This window comes from Populus alba, chromosome 1, assembly GCF_005239225.2.
Source record: "Populus alba chromosome 1, ASM523922v2, whole genome shotgun sequence".
Taxonomy (NCBI): domain Eukaryota; kingdom Viridiplantae; phylum Streptophyta; class Magnoliopsida; order Malpighiales; family Salicaceae; genus Populus; species Populus alba.
In genome coordinates, this window is record NC_133284.1 from 6,194,036 (window position 1) to 6,214,703 (window position 20,668).

Sequence of the window (20,668 nt, forward strand, 5' to 3'; positions counted from 1 at the left end):
CTTGACTGGGTTAGCTTGACAATCCAAAAAAAAGATCAAACGAAGTCATCCAGAAACAATGATTTACTTGCACATTAAAATGCCTCCCAACAGCATGAATATCTACAGAATTCACATAGAACTGCATGATACAAGTAGAACAAAATCCACAGATCAGGACCATAATACAGTCCGAAATGTTGACCATTGAGGCTGTTTGATATTTTATTCAACATGACACAAAAAATATCTGTACAAGAATTTTTGATGACATTTGAGATTACATAAACATGAGCTCTAATGGGCTAATGATTTACTTGCACATTAAAATGCCTCCCAACAGCATGAATATCTACAGAATTCACATAGAACTGCATGATACAAGTAGAACAAAATCCACATATCAGGACCATAATACAGTCCGAAATGTTGACCATTGAGGCTGTTCGATATTTTATTCAACATTACACAAAAAATATCGTAAAAGAATTTTTGATGACATTTGAGATTACATAAACATGAGCTCTAATGGGCTAATGATAGAGCAAAATGAGTTGAAATAGAGGGACTATGATGACATTTGATCTAATTGAATTAAACTGTAAAAGAGGCCTCATTCTGTTGGAGGAGCAAAAACAACGTTGTTTCACTTTGAATGAAACGGTGTGTTTTACTTAAAGGGGGAAGAACATGCTGATGAAAATAAGGAAGGAGACAACGATGAGAAACAGTTGATCCTCGTGCGACATTGGAGCCTAGTTTTGATCCCGACTGATTCTCTTGGTGGAACAAAAACAAGAGAAACATGTTCTCTGATATGTTGGCTACAATCACGATACAAGAAATCAGGTTTTGACTCTCAGAATCCATTACAGATTTCATGCCAAACATGCTCACTTAATCAGCCTCTCTCCAAGACCAGCAGCTATTCTTTCCATTTTGATGCAAGATTGAACTTTCAAAATTTGATCCTATCTCCACAAATAAAACAAGGAACGTGTTCTCTGATATGTTATCTATAATCACGACACAAGAAATCATGCTTTAACTCTCAAAATCCACTACAGATTTTGTGCCCAACATGCTCACTCAATCAGCCTCCCTTCAATACCAGCAACCAACCTTTCCATTTTGATACAAGATTTAGATTACAAAATCTGATCCTCTCCATGAATCAAAGAAATAACAATCAATGGCTAAGAACTATGTTGATTCCAAGATTATCTACAAAGATTGGATGTTAATAAAGACAATGATCCATTTCCTTTCCAAGAAAGATTGAGCTATCTATAAGAGGATAGCGACAAGTCCAATCAGGGAGGGGACAAGGTCAAGAGAAAAAAAGAGTGAGCAAGAAACAGTAGCACATGTAAAAAAGAAAAAAAGGGAATACTAGTTTGACAGTATCAACAAGCGCAAAGGTAGTTGCGTAGCTTGTTCCTATAAGTACAGTTCAAAGTTCACTCTAAAAGGATTAGTCCTACAAAACCAGGCTCAAGTACTATTTTTGTATGATGATATTGTTCTTTATAATAAACCTTTATATAAAGGATATTTGATTCATAAGTTCTTTTCTTTTCTTGATCTTGATGTATGAATATGTGAGATTTTATACTTGATTTCATTAATCAGGATCGCTGTAATCCGAAAACAATCTTCTATATGCTGTTAAGGAAACTCAGTACTATGCAGGTTTAGCTTGTAAGAAACTGCAGTTTTAAGGGAAGAAAAAAACAAAAGAACAATTTGAATTCAAGTTAATGTGTTCCCATTACTAGAAAGTTGGTCAACAATCTCTTCCTTTAAATATTCATGTTCTTCCCGTTTTGCGTTGTTAGGAAAAATAGAAAGTTATGAAAACGAAATGGATGCTGGGCAAATTCTCTGAAATTAATTAGTTTTATCTTCAGAATATGAATATGGGCTACTACACTAATTTTATTGGACTAGGCATATAAGGAAATCTAATTGGGCTTGTTGAGCCCGTTTCTTTTATGGGTTGCTTTGTTTTTCGATTCTAGGCCTTTTTGTGTAAAGTGGGCCGACTTTTTTCCTCTTCTTTTGGTATGGGCTTCTAGCTGTGCGCTCACAAATACTTTATATGAACTTGCACGGGCCTATGGATTGATTTGTTTCATTTAAATTAAGGTGGATTTAGACTAAGTCACTGTTTATTTGTTGAAAAATAATTTTTTTTTAAAAAAATAAATTTTAAAAAATAAATTATTTTTTTGATTTTTGATAGTTTCATAAAAAAATAAGTTAAAAACTATTTTTTAGTGTTTGGTTATATTATGAACAATATCTTATTAATGTTTTATTTTTTTTCAAGTTTATTAAAATAATAAAGAACAAATCTTATAAATTAAAAAGTTGAACGAGAATGAAATTAAAAAAAAAAATCTAATTTCATAAATTATTTTAAATAAAATAAATAATAATCAAAATAATGGAGATCAACTCTAACAAATAAAAAAATTGAAAGATAATGAAATTAAAATAATAATAATTACAATTTCATAAATTATTTCAAATAAAATAAGTAACAATCAAAATAATAAAGACCAAATTTGATTGATAAAAATTTTAATTAAAAAAATAATAAGATAAAAGCAAATAACAATCATAAAAATAAGAACCAAAGTTAATATAAAAATCAAATTAAATCAAATTTTAAGGGATGGAATTAAAAAAAAAAAAGATTCAAACAAAATATATATCAATCAAAAGTTTGATAACCAAAATTGATATAATCAACAAATAATATAATATTTCTAATTTTTTTCACAACTTTTTAATATGATATTTTAAATTTTTTCATAATTTCTAAAAAGTGTTTTCTGTCTAAAATAAAAAAAAAAGATTTCCTAAAAATCAAGCCAAATTTGTTTTTGACTAGGAAGTGTTTTCTGTTGACTAACTTTTCTAATGATAAACAAACACATGAAAGTTTGTAAATTAATTTCTAAAAAATCATTTTTTACGGCAAACAAACGCCCTCTAAGTAGTAGATTAATTTGTGTGTGTGTATTATTTTTTTTTAATTTTTTTTTTATCAAAATGATTTTTTTATGGCATCATTTTGCTAAAATACTTTTACCTTAATTTACCTTTTTTTATTATTTTGATAAGTCTTTTATTTTAGGACCAATATCAAAAGTCTTCTTTTTGCTATTTTTTAGGATTGATTATACATTTTAATAATCAAATCAACGTATCTCTTGATTTTAGAATTGACGTAAAAATTATTTTATATAATAATAAATAAATAAACTGAAAAATATTAAGATAATTAATGACAATAATTTTTTTTTAGAAAAACACACGTAGTAAAAACAATTTTTCCTAAGAAATGATATCTTAAAAATGACACCGTTTTTTTCTTAAACATAATTAACTTTTTATTTGAATTTTTAAAATTAATACTAATTTTTAAAAGTTCTAATTATTTCTTAGATGATAACTCTAATTTTTCACGATATATATTTTTAGCCCCGCTGTGATGTTTACTGAAATACAACATGTATAATTTTGTTGAATGAAAAGCAATTTAACTTCAACATCGATGAAATTATTTTTTTTAGTTTAAAAGATAGGTCCAATCAACTTTGCCTTGCTTATGCTATCAATATATATTATTCTTCACTTGTGAAAATATTTCCCACAATCACACATGTCACACCTAATCCTATCTCTGCCAGACTGTAAATGATAAAAAAAAAAAAGAAGAAGTTAAAAAATGAAAAAAACAAAAATCGAGGTGAAGCACCTTGGGTTATACCCCATGTCTTTAGTATTAGGTAATAATTTCTGGAAAAAGCAATCATGAATTTGCTTGGCCTGTTAAGAAAACATCCTAGCTCTGCCAGACTGCCTCTGTTCACAGTAATTACAATTTGCAACTACCAATATTACTGATTTACAAATAATAATAATAATAATAATGTAAAAATCAATACAGAATTGGTATTGATTGCATTAATGGATTTTTCGAACGAAAATAATGCCCTTAATCTGCGACTCTAGTTAAACCTGCTTTTAGAATGCTGGGAAACTACAACTGGTGCTTCAACCTGCATTTTCAAACAACTGAGCTCCAAGGCTAGTATTGGTCTTGATAGCATTACAGATATGCTCAAGTTCTGTCCCTCATCCAGGAGTTCTCTACTACTGGGTTCCACAGTTTTCAATTTAAGCTGGCTCTGTGACTCTTCAGTGTCGTGCTTCGGTGGTGAAGATGGCCCTGACACTTTTGCTGCCTGCACTGCTCGTACCCTACCAGCAAAATCGTTAAATCAAGATGTGTCAGATTCGAAATCAATCGTCGATGTTGTCCTCTACAAATTCTTGCTATGAATTTATTTCAGAAGTGAAGTGATCGTTTTATATACACTCATAGAAGCTGCATGTATGTGACGGTATGCTCTGGAGTTCTCCAGTCCTTGGGAAAAAACATGAGTGCATTACTTTTTAGGATGATCAGAGCAACTGGAATCCAACAGAATTGGGTTACTGGCATGATTTTGTTCTTACTGGATGAGGACCTGCTAAGGTACTTTCTGTGCTCTCTCCAAAATAAATCCAAGAAGTTAAACAATTGCAAGAGTATGAACGTATACCTGCATTCAATACTGCAAGAATATTTCAAAAGATCGGGGTTATACTCTGTACGTCCGCTGCAATTTCACAACATATAGAGAATATAAGATGCCGTACGCATAATGCATGGTGATTGTTTAAACACCAATTCAGATGAAAATTTACCTAAAACTTGGTAGTGACATTTTGATTGCTGGCCCCTTCCATTTGTCAAATTTTACCCCAGGAACTATCATTAAGAAGTCCATAGCCAGGCATTAGATCAATCAGAAACATGATAATAAAACTTAAATATAAGAAAACCAAAAAAGGAAAATGGGATATCAGTTATGCGAAGACAGTGAATTCCCTTTCCTCTCATATTTAGTCAAGCTCTGGGAGCACGTAAGCTTCCAAGAGGACTTACAAGCTCTTATACATAGTACACCACTGCCAACAAAAGGAAAATGGTGCTGTTATTTTTTTCTTAATTTCCTAGGTGACAGGAGGAACTGAAAGACTTGTGAGGGGAATAATGTTACCGGACAAGAAGTGGTTAATTTCCTAGTTGAATCATTGTCTAACCTTGAGGCTTCTATAACCCTGGCCCATTTTCCTGAATATGAGCAGAAGCTAGCTATTGGAAGGGTTGAACTAACAAGTTAGCAAGAAAGACTGAACAGAACAAACAGGCCTATGACAAGAGTGCATCGCTCAGACGAAGCCCCCAAGCTCATTTGTATGATACATCCATGCAGAACACACAACCGAGAGAAATTCTTAATGCTACTGCAAAGATCAAGCAAGTACTCAACTTGACGAGAAAAATTGAATCGGTTTTGAAAAACTCATGACAATGACAGGGTCTTTGCGCATAGAGGGTTGTTTACTGAAAAACAACTAACTTGTACTAACGACAGCTAATTATAATGTTTGTCGTGGCTAGAAACAATTATTAGTGTAACATACTCACCAGAAGTTGTAAGTTTAATGTTGCAGATATCAGTTGCGGAAGGACCATTAGTTTCAGTTACTAGAACATCCATGCAATCCTTCGTACTCGAACTTGCAGTGCCCAAACCAATCATGTCTAGAAAGCCATTAAATTTGCTCTTTCTTTGCCTAGGAATTGCTGTGATTTTCTGTTTCAAAAGAGCACGTTATAAAACATAAACAAGCTTCACATTTGCTGAAACATTGATGTAAGCTTCTCATGGAATTTGCAATGCCATGCGTTCTTGCATCAGTTTGATTAAGTGCAGGTATAACCATAACCCATCATAGAAGATAATTTATGGAACAACTGAATGCTTTCCTAAATTGGGGGTAGCATAATCCTAAGCTATTTTAAGTATAGTTCACTGTCAAAAACTAGCATATACACCGGATGATTAGTGCAGAGCAATCAAATGATCAAAATTTTGAATTTTCTGCATACCGAGGAAGGATTATTTTAAAATGAAATAAAATTCACTAGACCAAGGACCAGTTTTTTCCTAATTTTCTTTATTTTTTACGTTGAAATTGGAAGTTTAATTGCACAAGATATGTGCACAGAACAAAAATCACCTTGGAAAACTTGGCAACTTGACTAGGAAGCCCTACATCCTGCAAGAGAACGTGAAAGAAAGATCAGAAATATGTAAAAAATTCCTTTCAATTGCCTCCAGTTCAGGGGCACAAAAGCATCATAATCATGCATAATATCCCAATGTCAACTCGTCAGAGATGAATCAGTTATTGCTTCGGGGAGTATGCAAGCCACTAAGTTTTATCTAGGACGTGTTCTACAAAAACAAAGAGAAAGAAAGAACAATTTGCATCTGGATGTGTATCCTGTAAATAATTTTGGTTCGTTTTGCTTCAAAAGTCTGTGCCAATATCCCACTCTAGTAATAGAGGCCAGTATCCTTTTCAAACTATTCAAACCATAAGGCAACACCTTGATGGAACTCATTTATATTAAAAGTTAAAATTCAGAACTGCACAAAAAATTTGTTGACCTCTCACCTTTCTTCCATGATCACAAGCATCGCCACTGCTGACAAGCACCCTGGCTGCCCATCTGTCGAAACAAGAAAGCAAAATCTGCTAAAAGGATTCAAATTGCGTTGATAGCTTCCAAGATAGAAAGATTTCAGACTATCCTAGAAAAGGGGGGGTAAAGCAAACTGCTAACATCTTGAATAGTCTTTAGGCTCACTGTGTCGAAAGCCAGGTGGTTCAGTTCAGGTTGAAAAACATGTCTCTGCTTTTGTTATAGTAGATTGCTACTGAACATCAAAGCACAGCAGCCTGACCAGTTGCTTAGGCCACTTGAAGAAAAAATATAAAACAATTGTGAGGCCTTTAGTTGATTCCTCTAATAATATTGTTAATGCACTAGAAGGGAAATGCATGTTTCAGAGTTGACTGGCCCAATATAGCTTAAAAAGTTGATATGATTGCCTCTATGGAATTGAGATGGAAAGACCCAAATCAAGTTTCATCAGCTCTGGGACTTGCTACTTTTTTCCTAGTAAAAATGATTCCTTGTCCACAATCATTTACAATTCATCATTATAAACAAGAATAGATAGGTCGTTAAACTTACGCACAAGATGTTGGGGGGTTCCACACAATTCCCGCAATCACCACAAGCTGCAGAAAAGGGAAAAAAGGGAAAAGAAAAGGGGAAATTTTCTGTCATTTCTGATAGTGCACAACGAATCAACTAAATGCCTACTTCTTTTCTTGTTTAGCTCATTAAGTCATGCCATAGAACCTCATCAAAAACCCCAGCTGGACTGTCTTCATAGCTAGCTAGAAAAAAACCTCCAAGGGTGTATCTGCAGTGCAGAAATGTGAGTTAACAGTAAAAATTGGAATCCTGAACCCCACCCCTGTCCCTTCAAAGTTCAAACAACAGTTGCAAAAAATAAACATTACCCAAATGCTTCAACTAATCTGAACTCTTTCGGAATGGATGCTCGAGCAATTTTGGATTTAACAAGGTGAAGTTGGTACAAGGCTCTGAAATGGAAATCATATCATCAAACAACATTCATGAATGGGAATGATGTTAATCATAACAGTCATCATCACAGAATAGACCAAACAAACACTAAATTAAGACTTGTAGGATCCTTGCCTGCCTTTAAATATCCAAGGAGGCTTGCCATACCCTAAGGAACATTTTGTTTTTTCATCTGCCATGACTTCAGAAACGCTCAAAGCAACCATGATTTGGAGATGCCAATGACCGAATTGAACTGCACGAAAAATATGGCCAAGGAAATTCTTTTATTTGATTGAAATGAAATTCTAAAAACCATAAAAAAATCTGAGCTAAAATAGGACTGCATTGCCCTGAGTGTCATATACAGTTTACAATTATAGAAGATAAATTTTTACATACATGGCAGGCACAGACATGTAAACTGTTCAAATGTTAAACAGAAAACGTACTTATTTCCTTAGTCAAGAAATTAAATTCAAGTTCGGGTCAATTAAAGATACTCGGCTTTGTTGATAAAAAAGACCTCAATGAGCGTACTCAAACAGCTAAATCTTTCCACCTTGTTTAAACGGCCTTTGTTTTTCATAAAGCTCCATATTTTATGATAATTCACGAAATTAAATCAAAAACATTAGCAATTCAGTAAAAGAACATGCAGAGATACTGCATGTAGCTAAAAAAGCTGAAATCATATAAACAAAATTACATACTAAAAAAAGAAAGTGAAGAAACACAGAATAAGTAAAACCCACCTTCCCTTAATTACTTGATGAGGTGTGAAGTGAAGAAAACAGAGAGACAGAGAGAGTCCAGCTTACAGGTAGGGATTTCAGTGCAGTTTGTGTGTGAGAGTGAGAGTCTCACAGACTTTAAGGAGAGAAAGAGAGGGTATGAGGTAAGCAATCGCAGTAGCAGAAGAAGTGGATCGGATCTTATCCATTCATTAATAATGAGCATTTTTTGGCGCCAACAGAGTTTAACCAACTCCATGGCCTGTCGCTGTTTTAACTGAACCACTTGTAATGCTGTTTGCTTCTTTTCTTGATCCAAGAACTCTGTTTCTCTCTTTGCTTACACGGTATAGTGACGCCACCACGTGGGTTCATGTCTCACCATTTCCTTCTTAGTAACTAAATTAGGTTAATGATAATGATATGATGCGAGTTGGATAAAAAAAAAAAAAAAAATTGGACATAAAGAAAAATTCATATGAAAAAAATAAAAACCTCCAAGTATCTAGGTATAAAGGCAACTTGAACATGTAATATCATAATTTGGATTTAAAAAATAATAATTAAGGTAATATTAAAAAAATATATTAAAATAATAATATATTTGATTAATCTAAATTAATTCAGGTTAACCTGTGAACTAGATCAATTAATCATAATAACAAATCAATTCTACATTAACCAAATCAAAATATATTATAAAATTTAATTCAAAATAAATCAAATGCTTTACAAAAATAAATTTAATATGGTATCTTGTTTTAAAAAATATTGAAATAGTAATTTATTGAATCGACTCAGGCTTCGCAGCTTAACTCACCAAACTTGTAACTCTGTCATAAACTACACTGAGTTTAATAATTTAATTATTTAAAACTATATTTTAATTAATTATATAACAAAAAAAAATTAAATGATAAAATTAAAAGAAAAAAATTGAAAAACAAAAAAAAAAAGTTTAGGGATGCGGACTAGCTTAGGTTTTCTAGAACGTCTAGGCTTGTATATCAGGACTTTGTTTTTTTTTTTTTTTTTTTTCAAGGTGTAAATGACTTGTTATCCAATTAAGATAGACATCACATCATCTATTATAACTATTGTTTTTTGGCCAAAACATTTGATTTTCCACTTGTTCTAACAGAAGTATCTCATGAACACTCAAACAGCACATAAAAATCAATTTAACTACCCAATAAACATAAAAAATATTCCAAAATACAAAATCAAATCAAGAAATTATTTTCTCCACCACCTTGATTTGTTTTTTATATAATATAAAAGTTCAAAATAACCACTATTAAAATTTTCTCACCAAATAAAACTCATTAATATAAAAAATTATAAGTCCCATCACCAAAAAGTGAAGAAATAAAATATGTTTCTCTCTCTTTGTTATTTTTCAATCAGTTTATTTCTCATTTTTCTAATTCATGATCTAAAAATAAATCAAATAAACTTTAAAATCAAAACAAAAATTATCATTAATTTCGAATGAGCTATATATCTTCCTCAAACTTTACTTTTTACTTTTTTATTTTTTAATTTGGTATTTTATCCATAATTTCACTATCAGAAAATCAATAAATACAAATGGAAATACCGAGGGAATATTTATGTCGGTAAATTTCCGAGGAATTTTACCGACGGAAAGATTCCCTCGGTATATACCGAGGGAATTACCCTGGGAAAAAAAATTAAAGCAAAGCAAAAAAAAAAAAGAATGACATGTCATTTTTTACCAACGGATTTACCGACAGAATTTTTCCGTTGGTAAAATGTGAACATTGTTCATCATGTCAATTACAAAGGGAATTATCGACGGAATTTTTCCGTCGGTATTTTACAGAGAGCTCCAGAACTGTTCATCTTCCAATTGCACTGTTAATTGTTTTACTTTACGGACAAAATCACCGACGGATTGAAAATTCGTCGGCATGTTTTGGCGGTTTTCTGAAAAAATTCAATTGATTTAAAATTTTCATTTAAATATTACAGACGGAATCACCGACGGATTGAAAAATCATCGGTAATTTTTGGCGGTTTCTGAAAACTTTTTACGAAATTGAAAATTTAAATTAAATATTACTGACGGAATTACCGATGGAATAATTAAAAAATATTAATATTCAATTATTCATCGGTAAATCCGTCGGTAACGCGCCCCAATAAAAAACCTGAATCCACTTATTTCACAAGAGACAGACTCATTATTTCTTTTTCTTCTTCTACTACTTCTATTTCTTCTTCTTCTTCTTCTTCTACTTCTACTTCTACTTCTTCTTCTTCACTATATGTAAAAACATCAATATCTATTTCTTTCTTTTCTTTTTTCTCCTCATCTCCTTCTCTTTTCCTCCATGCTCGGGTATGTCTTCTTCTTCTTCTTTCTTCTTTTATCCTCTTAGTTTTTTTTAATTAATATGCTTCACGAATTTTATTTTTTTCCTTAGCTTCACTTGCAAGTATATTAAGGTAAGATCTTTCTTTTTTCTTATTTTTTCATGATTTTTCACTATATTTGTTTTTTATTTAATTTTAATTGATTTTGTTCTTAATAATTGTATAAATGTTGTTGTGAGAATTTTTTTTTCATATGAGATCAATTTTTATTTGATTTATTTATAGGATTTTTAAATTTTTAGCAATTGCAACTTCATTTTTTTCATATGAATTTTTTTAGTTGAATTAATTTTTTTGTTTTATTTATTTGTTGCAAATTTGTTTGAGTTGATTTTCTTATTCTTTTTTCCAAGCATTTTGAGTATATATTATACAATGTTGATTTATGTTAATTTAATTATTTTATAATTTTATAAAATAAATTTTTTTAAAAATGTTTTTAAATAATTACCGATGGATTTACCGACGGAAATTTCCGTCGGTAAATCCGTTGGTAAATCCGTCGGTAATAAAAAAAATTTACCGACACATCTGTTCCGCCAGTAAATCCTTCGGTAATATTATTACCAACGAAATTACCTACGGACAAAAAATTACCGGCGAAAGATTCACCGACGAAAATTCTCCGTCGGTGATTTTGTCGGTAAATTAATTACTGATGGAATATGTGTCTTACGCCAACAGAAAAATTCCGCCGGTAAAACTTTTAAATCTTGTAGTGTTTCAAGTAAGATTTTATTTAATTAGGTTACAGAGGAGTTAAATTGAAAAATAAAATAGTTGGTTTGGACAGTGAAACCGACCCATCTCTTTTAATTGTTTTGTTAATCACAGCTATGTAACATTTTGAAGCTTTACGAATTGTTGGACGTAAATATACATACTCGATAAAATACTTTTATTTTTCAATTAAGCCAGCCATTTCTTAATTAATTAATATTATATATATTTTTAATTAACATAAATCAAACTCTATTCGAATGTGCAACTTTATAATAGCCTGTTTCTAGAGAAAGAAAAAAAACATTTAGTATTGCCCGTACTTTATTAAAAGAAAAGTTAAAAATCAATAGAGTTTCACCATAGCTTTACACATAGTTTATTATGAATTGCTATAATAAAATTAATGTTTTTTACTCTTAAGTGAGAAAAAACTTAATCCTTGAAAAAGGAGATTTATTAATCTTTTTTACTAGCTTATTATTTATTAAAAAATTATTTAGGGGTATATAATTTTTTTTATTTTTTTTATACAATAAAATACTCTTTTAGTCAACAAAATTTATAACTGTTAATTAAGAGCTTTCTTGATTTTTCATAAGTTTTTTTACAATAAAAATACTTTCTTATTTCTGAGATAAAAAATTTGATAAACTGCTGACCAAGGGTGTTTATGTTTTTTTTTTTATTATCTATATAGGGTGAAAATATGCTTTTAACACTAGAAAAGACAAAAAAAATAAGCTTTGCCTTGGAAGGTATTTTGGTGTTTTTCACATAAGTATTTTTTTGTAATTAACAAGTTTATGGGAGTTTTTTAATAATTTTCACATTTTCTTTTTAATTTTTTTAATTTCAGTTTTTAATTTTTAATTTTTTAATTTTTTTCTTATTTCTTTTATAAAATTTTATTTTTCAATTTAATTCTTCAATTACAATTTCTTATATGTTTTTTTTATTGCAGTTCTTATTTTTTTAATTTTTTTATTTCATTCTTATTTATTTTATATATTTTTTATTAAACAATAAATAATAGTTATGCAGTGAACATTCAAAATTGAATTGCATTTAAAAAAGAAATTCATGATAGATAATAAATAATATATAGATATCAAAAAATCAATAGTGAATTGCTATTATACCAAAACGCCATTTCACCTACCAGCCTCCAATTACTGAGGTTTCGTCATGGTTGTACCTGCCCCGTGCGCGCACTGATTCTGCTATTGTTGTCCTAAAATAAAATCAATTCGAAGGATTAATCCATTGTGTTTCACTCAACCAAACATTCTATGTTGCCAAGCAATCTTTACTCGGCAACTTTCAATTAAAATATTTTAATTACATGTTAATTTTGCAAATGCATCATTTTTTATATCAATGAGCTACTTAGGACCCAATAGATTTAATTTTTCTATGTTGCGAAAGTTGGTAAAAAATTCTCAACGATTTTTTCTTCGGATTTCTATTTTATAATTTAGCCATCAACGCAATTATAAATACAGAAAACATAACTACCACAAAAAATGTGAGATTAAAGTGTGTGTTTGATATTGTGGTGCAAAATATTTTTTTATACAAAAACATTAAAATTATCGGAAAATATTAGAAAACACTAATTTGATACTTTTCATGCTAATTATGTTTTTGTAAGGCATCCAAATGTAATTTCAAATGCAAAAATATATAGATTTTGAAATGATAAAAGTTATGTTTTTTTAGATAAATGACCTGATTATTTTGTTATCATTATGGTTGAGACAATTTTCAATATATTTTTTTTTGTTTGAAAGATTGAAAATTAATGTCTTTTTCTGGTTTTTTTACATCATTTTAACATATTCAACAACAACAATATCATTAAAAATTATTCAAAAGCATCAGTTTCAACTCAAATGCAATTTAATTTTAAACTCGTCTAAACCACAATACTAAATATTTAGAGAGGAGGAATAAATAACTATATCTCTTACCACTTTTTTCCCAATTTTATTAAATAATTAATCAAGTTGCAAAAGCAACCGCAAGGAAGTTTCCTATCAACAGCATCACAAGGTGGCATGGAACCCTAGAAAGCATAATCACGCATGAGATAATCTTCTATTTGTGTGCTTGTGGAGGCCTGATGTCCCACATTGCTAAATAATATGCGTGTTAAGTGTTAATTATAAAGGATCATCATGGGGTTGTTAAGTGTGAGCCCCTGTGTTTAAGAGTGTAATTGATATTGTTTTTTAAAGTGTTTTTCATTCAGAAAAAACATGTTAATAATGTTATTTTATTTTTTTAAAAATTATTTTTAGATTAGTATATCAAAATAATTTGAAAACATAAAAAAACATATTATTTTAAAATAAAAATAAAAATTTAATTTTTTTTTAAAATACATTTAAATTGTAACGCCAAACGCCCCTCCAAGAGAGAGGGGAAAAAAATAAAGATAACACAGAAAATCCTTCAGATTTGCAGCTTTACTTGCATTAGATACCCTCATACGTGGCAGCTCACAAAGCCTCGCCTTTAGACATTCGTACTTTAACCCACCATGTAATAATAGTAGAATAGTACTCTAGGAAAATTCCTATCATCATTTGCAAGCTGATGACCTCTGTATAAACTATTGTCATGCTATGATTTGTTAATCATGCACTTGCAAGAAATAATTTAGTTTAGATAATTTCTAAGAGAGTGACATTTCTCGGTAAAATTTTTAAGAAAATGACATAAGTTGAAAAAGTATTTGTAAAATAACAAAATTTGAGCACAACTATGTTGGTAAATATAAATTCTATATACAATCGTTATTCTTATTGAATATTAATTTTAAGATTCAATAGCCAAAAGATAAAATTCAATATCAAATGACTAAGAAAATGAGGTGACAAGAAAAAAAAATGAGAAAAAAAAAGTTACCAAGAACATATTAAAAATTTGTTTTTAACATATTCAATATTATACTTTAGAAAAACCATCATAAAGGTTATAATTAACCCTAAATTAATTTTAAATAAAATTATTAACCAATTACAACATCGTTTGATAATCTTTCAAGGTTTAGTTAAAATCATCTCGTCGAGATCTTTCTAACAGTATCGAGTGTGTCGAAAACAAAGCCAATATGTGTCCCCAATGACTTTTTTTTCTTATCTCTTTCTCAGCTTCTCTATTGAATCTTAAATTTCATCTTAATAAAATTTTAGGTTGTTTTTGTACATATTAATTAATTTGAATGAGATATAAATCTCAAAACAATTCCAATGCTATTTTTCTATCATGCGTTATATTTTTTTTAATTTTTAGTAAGCTGTGATAAAATTACAAAAGACACTATAAAAAAAATTAATAGATCGTGTTATTAAAAGTAGCGCAACTTATTAAATTTGTATTAGTTGCGCTAGTTACAGTGGCGTAATTGCCCAAACTTCGTTTTTTCTCTTTTTAATTATGCTAGTTTGCACAAAAAAATAAAAAAGAAAAAACTCTGACCGCTGTTTTTTTTAAAAAAAACTCCGATATTCACGTGGTAAAAGATCTTGTCAACCATGTCACGCGTGCATCCATGTCAACAGTAGAGAGAATACATCTCTGTCCCACTTACAAACACTCCATGACATTATACTGTCAGATATTCAGTTTCCACGATCCATATTGTTCTCGGGGCTATTGTTAGGAACTGTTACCAATCAGGCTTGATTTATGAGACCATTGAATCTGTCGTGATGCAATGCTGTGTAGGGTCACCAATAGTCATTGCAAGAGCATTCCCCTAACTTGAAGTGATGGAATCTAAAAGAATCTCTAACAACGATTTCACGTCCAGTGATCAAGGATACCTGTTTGCCAAAATCATGGCAGTCCTTGCAAGCCCTGAGGTTCTTGAAAACAACAACAGGAGCACTACTTGGTGTAGATATGAGCCCAAATGCCAATGCAAGCCTCTCACTATGGACAAGAAGCTGTTCTTTCCTCTCTGGCAAACTATTTGATGCATCTTCTTCTGTTAAAAGGCCAGTTTCTTCTTTTATAACAGAATCATCCAATGCTTCCAACTTTGAATAGATCTCTTCGGTCTGAGGGTGGTGCTTATCACCTACTATAAACCGGTGCACTTTACCCTTGACAGTAATCCAGCTGCAGCTAAGCTCCTTCCTCAAATTTCTTTCTGCCATCATCTTTCTAACATTAGCTGCTTCTTTCCATTTCCCAAATGAAGCATACAGATTAAACATGAGAATATAACCTGCGGTATCCTCTGGGTCCAGCTGAAAGAGGTTTTCAGCTGCAAGTTCCCCAATCTCAAGATTCCTATAGGTCCAGCAACCACCCAGCAAACATTTCCAACTCATTGCATCTGGTGAAAATGGCATAATCCTTATTAGTTCAAGTGCTTCCTGCAGAAAACCAGCTCGGGAATATATATCAACCATACAATCATAATGATCAATAGTTGTGGCAACCCCATAATTGCTACTCATCAACTCTAAATACTGTCTGCCCTCTATGACCAAACCCGAATGACTACAAGCAGTTAAAACTGCAATAAATGTAACTGCATTTGGTCTCACACCACAATCCTGCATCCTTCTGAAAAGCTTTAGAGCTTCAGGAGCATTACCCTGATAAGCATAACCAGCAATTATAGCAGTCCAAGCCACTGCATCAGGGTCATCTATTGATTCAAAGACTCGAGTGGCATAATCTAATCTGCCACATCTTGAATACATGGTAATCATTGCACTCTCTCCATGTTGATATGCAACCAGACTGCTTTTTATTGCATCTGCATGAGCTTGGGCACCACTGTTGAAATCTGCAAGTGCAGAGCATGCTTGGAAAATGCTTGTATATGTGAATGAATTTATATCCACACTTCTGGTCCTCAATGATTCAAAAGTTTTGAGAGCTTCCTCAAATTCACCCATTTGGCAATAACCTGTTATCAAAGCACTCCAAGAAACATCATTTGGTTCACTGATCCATTCAAATGCCTTAGTCGCAGATTCCAAATTTGAACATTTAACATAAAAGTCCACAAGCGGAGTTCCCACAGAAACTTCAGATTCCAACCCAAGTTTAACAATATGACCATGAATTTGCCTCCCAAAATTCAACTCCTCTAAACCAGCGCATGCTTTGAGAACAATTGAGAATACATACTCATCCAATTCAACACCTTCATTGACCATCTTGGCAAACAAAGCCAAAGCATCCATTTGCCTCTCAGCTTGAGTGTACCCCACCATTATTCCAGTCCAAGCTACTGCATTCTTTTCACTCATTTTCTCAAAAACAAGCTCGGCTCCCTCTAACCAACCACATTTCACGTACATATTGCTGATTGCTGTGTTAACTGAAGCATTACTGCCTAACCCACTTCTTATGGCATGAGAATGTATCTGTTTACCAATCTCTAAACCGGAAGGATTTAACAAGGACCGTAGAAACCCAATATAAGTGGACCCATTCGGTTTAGTTTCCAATTCAAGCATGTTCGAAAACATGCAAAAACCTTCATCAAAAACACCATTTTCTGCATAAGCTGATATAATTGTATTCCAAGAAACCAAATTCCTCTCACGCATTTCATCAAACACCTTAAGAGCATCAGCTAAACTTCCACACTCGCAATACATCTTAAGCACTGAATTCTCAAGAAACTCAGGTGGGTTTTTCACTGTTCTTTGCATTTGTTCGTGAAACAATCTCCCATCCAATAAAGATTTAATCTTTCCACACGCTTCAAACAAGCATTTATAAGAACGAGGGCTAACAGAAATACGAGCGTCCTCCATTTGTTTGAGAAATTCACGAGCTTCCTTGAGCTTCCCATGTTTAGATAGAGAAATCAAGTGGATACTCTCAATTTGGGCTTTGTTAATATTTTCTTGGGTTTGGAGTGAAGAAGGAGTTGATTTTAATGAGACCCATGAAGGTATTTGAGAAAAGTTTGCTGCAGCTTTTATGGATTGTGGAATCTTGTCATGAGCTATTATTACTGGCGATGGATTGAGAGATGACACAGCAAAACAGTAGTGGGCATTCATTGAATACAGGGAATTTGCAGGAATTTCGAATTTTTTACAATATAATTATGCGAAGAACTCTTGTTCAGTGCTAACAGCCAGGCAGGTTGTCTTTGCATGTAAGCAAACAACACATCATCTTCCCCTTCTCTTCCTCTGCAGAAGATGTGTTAGACGGAGTAAAACAGGTTCGGCTATAGCTTGTGGCTGCGCAAGTGCAATAACAATGCAATGAACGACAAGGTTGCTCACGCGCTGATTTTCTTTTTAAACGCTGAATTTTGTAATCACTGTTTGTTTTGAAAACAAAATTATTTTTTTAAAATTAATATTTTGTAATGCTTTTAGATTTTTTTTTATGTGTTAATATAAAAAATAAATTTTATAAAATAAAAAAATAATTTTTATTTTGATGCATTAAAAAATAACCTTCAAAAAATAACCACTATTATAATATTAAATACACGAAAAACTAGACTCTTATTACAAATGAATTTAGAAAAATATTTTGAAAATTTTCTAGAAATCACTTCATTTCTTGGTAAAAATAGGATATATGGTATAAAAATAGAAAAAAAAATTCCAAACAAGAAAAAAAAGATCTTGAAGATTGTCTAATACTTACTCTCAAATTCTTTGTTTACACAGGTAGTAATATTCTTTGTTTCTTTTTATTTTTGGATTTTTATCTAATGATCAGGGTGTAATCCTAGATGTGAAGAATAAAAAAAAAAAAAAAAATCCTTTTCCTTACTTGATTTTTATTTTTATTAGATGTTCTTAAAATTTTATCTATTCTACATCTTTAACTATTAGAAAATAAATAAAGAAAAAGACTTGAAAAAAAAAAATACCTAGTCATCAACAAAATCGGAAAGAGAGGGATTCAAACCCTCGGTACGAATAACTTGTACAATGGATTAACAATCTAGCGCTTTAGTCCACTCATCCATCTCTTCCTATTAAGGAAAATAATTTCTATGTTACATTACACCAATAATGCACAACAAGTAGGGCTTGAAAAAAAAGGTCCTTATTCTTTACTCTTTTTCTTTACTATTTTTTTTTTTTTTTTTTTTTACTTTATATTACTATATTATTATTATATTACTCTTAATAATACCAAACACTATATTATTATAGCTTGAATACTCATTTGTTATTTTTTTTTTTTAAATAAGGTTTTCAAAAGTGAAATCTGTCATCACTATATCCGATGCAATGCTATTAAAACTATGAGTTAACTCATAAAATTGTATAATTTTACAAATTAATATATGTTTAAAGTATCAAATCAATGTAAGAACTAAAAAACTATTAAAATTAAATTAAAATTGTTTTGACTCAGGTAAAATTAGATAAAATCATGATTTTATTTTTGTTTTTACATTTTCAATTGAAATATAAAAATTCTCACCAAACTCACACTCCATATCTCCACATCATCAATATATAAAATTAAATAAGAATAAAAATGGTACTTACTTATTAAAGCAATTTATAAAATGATCAAGTGTGTTGTTGTTGAGGATTAATAATTTGTTCTTAAAACTTTATTGCTCCTTACTTGGTATAATATGACTTTTTTCAATAAGTTTCCCAAGATTTCAACACCATCAACTTTTTTAGGTGGTCCAACGAATCAATGAAATATTATTCAATAATTCCTCTACAATGATTGAGCTCAAGCTCAAGATTAGGATATATTTTGAGAGGAAAAATAAAGGTTTAAAACTAGAAAACAATGTTAAAAAATAAGGTAAAGAAGAGCGTCAAATTCTGTCAAAACAATACAGAATTAACCAACCGCAAAACACTCTTCTTTAGCCCTTTTTTAAAGAGAATTTTAGGAACCAAAGGTTGATTAATTTCCCCCTTAACAATTTTGATTACCTACAATAAACCATAATTAAACATGAATTTTTTTTATTTAAATCATTTGATTTTTAAGCTGAAAATTTTGTTCATGTGACCATGAAAGAGTTGTGGAAAAACTAATTAGATTCTCATATTCAAAGACTGCATAAAACATTAGGCTAGGCTAGAAGAAATAATTCTACTAGCCTAGTCCAAGATTCCAACAAGATCACTGTGTTTAGGTGCACTCTTAAATAAGATCTAACGAACCAATAAAATATTACCCAATGATTGCTTTACAAGGAATAAGCCCAAGTTCCAACTTAAGATATTTTTTGAGAGGAAAAATAAAGGTTTAAAACTAGAAAACTGTGTTGCAAAATAAAGTGAAGAAGAGTGTCAAATTCTATCAAAACAATACAAAATTAATCAACCCTAAAACACTTTTCCTCAACCCCTTTTTAAAGAAAATTTTAGGAACCAAAGGTTAATGAATTTCCCTGCTAACAACTTTGATTACCCATAATAAACCAGAATTAAACATGGATATATTATTTATTTAAATCATGTGACTTTTGAGCTGAAAAATTTATTCATGTAACCTTGAAAGAATTGTGGAAAAACTTATCAGATTCTAACATTTATGGACTAGACAAAACAGTACACTGGGCTAGAAGAAATAATTCTTCATAGATCAAGAATTTTAGTTAGCAAAAAATAATCTTTTTTGGTCCAAAAAAATATTTTACAATGAACTCAAAACCAGACTCGACTTGGAGCCCTGTCAAGATAGGCCAACACACGTGTAATAAGATTTTTTTCAATAAGTCATCCAAGATTCCAACAACACTACTTTATTTAGATACAATCTTAAAAAAAGATCAAACGAACCAATAAAATATTATTCAATGATTCCTCTACAATGATTGAACTCAAGATCTAGATTAAAATATATTTTGAGAGGAAAAATAAAGGTTTAAAACCAAAAAAAATGATAGAAAATAAGGTAAAGAATAGCATCTAATTCTATCTAAACAACACAAAATTAATCAACCCCAAAACACTCATTTTCAACCCCTTTTAAAGAGAATTTTAGGAACCAAAGGTTGATGAATTCCCCTCGCTAACAACTTTGATTACCCACAATAAGTTAGAATTAAACATTAATATTTTTTTTTATTTAAATCATGTGACTTTTAAGCTAAAAAATATGTTCATGTAACCTTGAAAGAGTTGTGAAAAAACTGATTAGATTCTAACATTCATGGACTTGATAAAAAATGGACTGGGCTTTAAGAAATAATTCTTCCAGCCCAAGATTCCAACAATACCACTGTGTTTAGGTGCACTCTTAAACAAGATCTAATGAACCAATAAAATAT

The 20,668-nt window shown here is 30.8% G+C and overlaps 2 protein-coding genes across 4 annotated transcripts; both read right to left on the minus strand.

The window, feature by feature from the left end:
- Nucleotides 1–3,858: 3,858 nt before the first annotated feature.
- On the minus strand, nucleotides 3,859–8,642 carry LOC118041924 (protein NEOXANTHIN-DEFICIENT 1). Of its 3 annotated transcripts, none has more exons than XM_035049446.2 (11): nucleotides 8,308–8,636; nucleotides 7,688–7,808; nucleotides 7,486–7,569; nucleotides 7,322–7,385; nucleotides 7,151–7,197; nucleotides 6,568–6,622; nucleotides 6,127–6,165; nucleotides 5,531–5,699; nucleotides 4,744–4,807; nucleotides 4,599–4,610; nucleotides 3,859–4,254 (listed from the first exon to the last, which is right to left on the minus strand). In XM_035049446.2, exons 2-11 carry the CDS (start codon nucleotides 7,777–7,779, stop codon nucleotides 4,002–4,004), a joined length of 879 nt encoding a protein of 292 aa, XP_034905337.1. In that variant the 5' UTR covers nucleotides 7,780–7,808; nucleotides 8,308–8,636; the 3' UTR covers nucleotides 3,859–4,001. The 3 variants fall into 3 exon arrangements, with proteins under 3 accessions (XP_034905337.1, XP_034905321.1, XP_034905345.1); XM_035049430.2 differs by having other exon boundaries at nucleotides 4,599–4,655; nucleotides 8,308–8,629; XM_035049454.2 differs by lacking the exon at nucleotides 3,859–4,254 and adding an exon at nucleotides 4,261–4,420 and having other exon boundaries at nucleotides 4,513–4,655; nucleotides 8,308–8,642.
- Nucleotides 8,643–14,738: 6,096 nt separating this feature from the next.
- Nucleotides 14,739–17,660, minus strand: LOC118041914 (pentatricopeptide repeat-containing protein At5g13270, chloroplastic). The gene has a single exon (XM_035049421.2). The coding sequence runs from the start codon at nucleotides 17,448–17,450 to the stop codon at nucleotides 15,144–15,146; it is 2,307 nt and encodes a 768-aa protein (XP_034905312.1). The 5' UTR covers nucleotides 17,451–17,660; the 3' UTR covers nucleotides 14,739–15,143.
- Between the last annotated feature and the right edge of the window lie 3,008 nt (nucleotides 17,661–20,668).